This window comes from Rhagoletis zephyria, unplaced genomic scaffold, assembly GCF_001687245.7.
Source record: "Rhagoletis zephyria isolate East Lansing unplaced genomic scaffold, Rhagoletis_zephyria_1.1 Rzeph_scaffold_00016, whole genome shotgun sequence".
NCBI classification, from domain to species: Eukaryota; Metazoa; Arthropoda; class Insecta; order Diptera; family Tephritidae; genus Rhagoletis; species Rhagoletis zephyria.
In genome coordinates, this window is record NW_016157100.1 from 626,269 (window position 1) to 630,652 (window position 4,384).

The window sequence follows — 4,384 nt, forward strand, 5'->3', positions numbered from 1 at the left end:
GTAAATTAAAATAACCATCACGTTTGCATGATGATTCATCGCTCCAAATTGTTTTATTAAAAAAGTTGGGGTCTGATTTATGCATTCGGAACATTTCACGGCAAAATCTAACCCTCGACAGGTAATCTCTTTCCTGTAGAGCCTGAACACGTTGAATGTGGTAGGGATGAAATCGATGGTCTTTTAAAGCTTTGTGAACTGTAGTTTTTGGTATTCCCGTCCGTCTTTCCATCATTCTCACTGAAGTCGATGGACCTAGTTCCACTTCCTCTAACACAACTTCAACATCTACCGTTGCAGGACGTCCTGTTTCGCCGCCACGCCTTCCAGGTCTGCGACCTTAAAAAAGTGAAAAATGATAGTTAACAAGCAGGCAAACAAGAAGGGTGTAAAAATCACTTACCTTCATATATTTCTCTATGGGTCCGGGCGAATACTTCACGATCCGTATGCCGACGATTGGGGTATAGAGTCTTTGAGCAGCTCTGGCATTACAGCAAGCTTCACCGTGAATAGGTGAATATCCGCATATTCATGCGACGTATCTGCGTGTTCTCTGTTATGGTATTAATAACACAATGTTCGAATAATGGCAGCGGCAGGTAATAAGTAATGTACCTTTGTACTATTTAGCATATCATTGGTCGGTAACAAGAGCAACTTAAATTTAAATCTATTAAATACATTCTAGCGTGTCTCAGTCCTTTGCCCACAAAAGCGGCTATAACTTTTTTTCTATTCGAAACAGTAAGAGTGGCACCTTTCTGAAATCTTTATTAAAGGAACAATTTTTTTTTATGTAATGCAAAGGTATAGCTCAGTACATTTTTTTTCACCAGAGATAGTCAAATTTGGGGGAGAAAATATTAAAAAGTTAAAAATCCCAAAATAGTCATAATTTTATGATGGCTCCTTAATATATTTTAACTACATTGCATTTGAGTATGGAGAAGCAACTATCTGGAAGCATTTTACATAAAAAATTTATTAAGTATAGTCTGGTTTTTAGATGCAGTTAAAGAAAATACCGGAAGAGGCACGATTTTTTTTTAATTAAAACAAAATTTAAATATTTCAAAAACGGTAACACTTTTACCTGAAAATTTTTTGTTTATCAGAGAGCCCACCCCCCACCTACCTTCCCCCTCAGTATACAGTAAACCAGCAATTGACAATATGCTTATTTGAAAATTAATACATGAAATATTGTGCATGTATGGGATTATTTTTTTATTAACCCATAGGCAATGACTGGTGCAAAAGTACCCCCAAATGTTTGTTGATATATTTGAAATGTAAATTTTAACAGCGAAATCGTAAAAAAAAATAATAAAACAAAAATATTGTTGATTACTACATGGGAGGTGGTCGTGGTTATAGACAGGTTTCACCAAAATTTAATACTAACCTAAATAATACCAAAGGCAACTTCGCCACCGACATTCGTTAAAATATCTAAATTTTGTTCGAATTAGCGTGTTTACAAACAGACACGACTGAACCAATTCATTTCGTCATTCTGAATATTTCGATAAATATGTATGTAAGAATATGTGTATATACATTTTATACCGTTGAAAAACGGCCTTGCTTATCTGCATAAACCTTTCCTGCATTAGTTCGAGCGTCGATATATAATTTTGGGTACATATTTCATAAAAACTTTGGAGCTATACCACTATAAGAGTGGTATATTTTTAAATTAGAGAGTTCTACCTCTAAGCTAAGTAATACTTGTTTTACCCCCTAATTTATGGATCCATTTTACAAAATCAGCCCACCATTATTCACTCAAAGTTGTGTTTGGAACCAGATATGACTTATGTAGGAACTGCATCCGGTTATAATCGCTTACGCTGCAAGCCTGATTTGCTAGTAATTTTGTTTTTCTCGTTGTTCTATTTTATGTGACTTGAAAATATTTTCCACTATAAGAAAATATTGAAATTGGATTTCATTTGGGTTAAAGAAAACGACCACTGTGAAAAAATATCAACCAATACATTCAAATAAATTTTCAAATAAGCATATTTACATTTTTTGTTTTGCCTATCTGGATTACTGTATACTGTGCCTTCCCCTAAAGTTTGGCAGGTTACTTCTGGGACACCCTGTATAAATGATTTAAATTTCTATTTTGTTTGTATCTTACTGCTTTATTTATTTATTTCGTTTCACTTTCTTGGTAGATCTACTTAAAACTTTCCAATTGCCAGTTTTATGATCCACTTAATCTTGCTATATAGCTCCATTAATTTGCTTAATTTATTAATTTTTATATGCTTTTTAAAATACATTTTATTTTATGTCTAGCTGAAATACGAAATATGCTTAATAAGACGGCATAATTTGCATAACTGATGGAGTGCCGAATTTAACGCAATAAATCTCTATGAAATTAGCAAATGAAAAAAATAAAAAAATTTTATAAAAAATGGAATCATAAGAATACGTGAAAAGAAACTTGATAGAGCAGAAACAGAGAAATGTTTATGAACGCTGCTTATGCTAAATATTGCTTAGCTAGTAGCCACGTTTCAGATATCGCCAGCGATATTTTATCACTTCCGTTTTTTATCAGCTAATTATTTTTTTATTTATTTATGTATTCTTATCAATTTTGCGCTATTGAATATTGAAAGAATTGCTTCATTTGGGCATACAAAAATTAATGTACGTAGAATTGTATTTAATTTGGTACGAAAAAGGGCCTAGGATTTATGGAGGTTAAATTCAGGGTATCTACTTCACAAATTCATTGGCTGAAAATGGCAAAAGTCTCTGCCTCTCTCTCAGCTCATATAAATCAGCCATACTACTTATTGTTTGTATACATACACACATACATACATTCGTACATAAATACATATCGAGGGCTTATATTTAATACCCTCTATCTGCAATTTCCATAAAAACTACTTTGTGCTAGAAACCTTCTGGGACTTACCTGTCAGCACTGATGTTAATTCCGCCTATGCAATTTAACAGTTCATTCTTTTGTCAAGCGTTATACAAGGTCTGCATTAATATCACCGATGACAATTAAGTCTTACTGCCTAACCAGAATGGTTAGGCTGTGGTATGTAGCAAGAGCTGTCAAAAGTTAAAATATTCTAAATGCTCTAAACTGCCCACAATATGTAGCAAGTGGTATATTATTTCTGATGTATTTCATGTAGCTAGCGAAATAGCTTGTGGCTGTGGTACTACAATCTGTTTAGCCAGTTTGGTTTTATATCAGAATCTCATTTTTGTGAAAAATGCAGATAGAGGGTATTAAATATAAAGCCCTCGATATGTAAACTAAGTAAAGCAGTTTTTCAAAATTTTACCAATTATGTATTTTCATCTATTTTCAGTTGGGTTGGAGCATCCGCCAAAAGTACTTTTTCCGGTATTCGCTACAGAGTATATAAAAAAAAAACTACAAATCACACAGATCCTTCCTTTGCCAACGTCCGCTATCAATCAGAGTTTTATTAAAGAGTGTTGGTGTGTTTGTGTGAAGTAGCCTATGTTAAGTGCATAAAAGCAATGGCTAAAGAGCCATTTTTAGCAGCCGTGAGGAGCACCACAATAACAATAAGAAAAACAGCAAGAAAAAAATGTGGTGCAAATAAGGCGCTAATAAACCAATATGCAGCAACAAAAATAGCAAGTTCAACAATAAAAGCAAATGTTACAGTGACTGCAAATACTATACCACAATGTAAGCATCTTCATCGACGTCGAAATCATCCTTTTGGTTGTGGTTGTTCTCGCTTGCGGCCCGAACGATGTAATAAACAATTAAATATCGCGGAAAAAAGCAACAACGTCAACAACAGGTGTCAACAGCAGCAGCAGCAAAAACAAAAGCAGCTGGCAAGCAGTTGTAGTTATCATCAGAGCAGCAAGAAGAGCATTGGTAGCAGCGCGAATTGGCTACTCCTCTTATCGCTCATAATTACCTGCTTTATTGGCGATAGTCTACAAATTAAAAATGGTAAGTTTTTTTCGAAAGTTTATTTCTTATTTTTCCAAGCAAAAACCAACAAAACACATCTAGTTGGGTGTGCAATGAAAAAAAAAAACAATAAAAATGTAGGTCCTTCGGTGGATAAGTCGAAACGTTGAGAGATCAAAATTCCGCACAACCTCCCAAAAACCCAGAGCTTCTTTTTTATTTTCACCAGCAATCAAGTTCAGTTGATAATCGGGAAGGCATAAGCCTACAAGCCTATTGCTCTCGACGTAATATAATAATAATTAGAGTGCCAGTTACTGTCGAAATTCGAGAGTTTTTCTAGTTTTAGAAGCCTTGGAGAGGTTTTCTAACTTAACACGTAGCGATACTTATACGGTACAAATTAACTAACCGGAAAATCTTCTGCTAAAACGTAAC

The 4,384-nt window shown here is 34.3% G+C and overlaps 1 protein-coding gene across 1 annotated transcript in view; it reads left to right on the forward strand.

Moving 5' to 3' along the window:
* arr (low-density lipoprotein receptor-related protein 6) overlaps nucleotides 1–4,384 on the forward strand; it is a 183,263-nt gene that overhangs the window by 25,335 nt on the left and 153,544 nt on the right. The window contains exon 2 of the mRNA XM_017612872.1: nucleotides 3,360–3,985. Coding sequence (XP_017468361.1) covers nucleotides 3,535–3,985 — 451 coding nt within the window. The 5' untranslated portion in view covers nucleotides 3,360–3,534. The remainder of the gene's footprint in view (nucleotides 1–3,359; nucleotides 3,986–4,384) is intronic.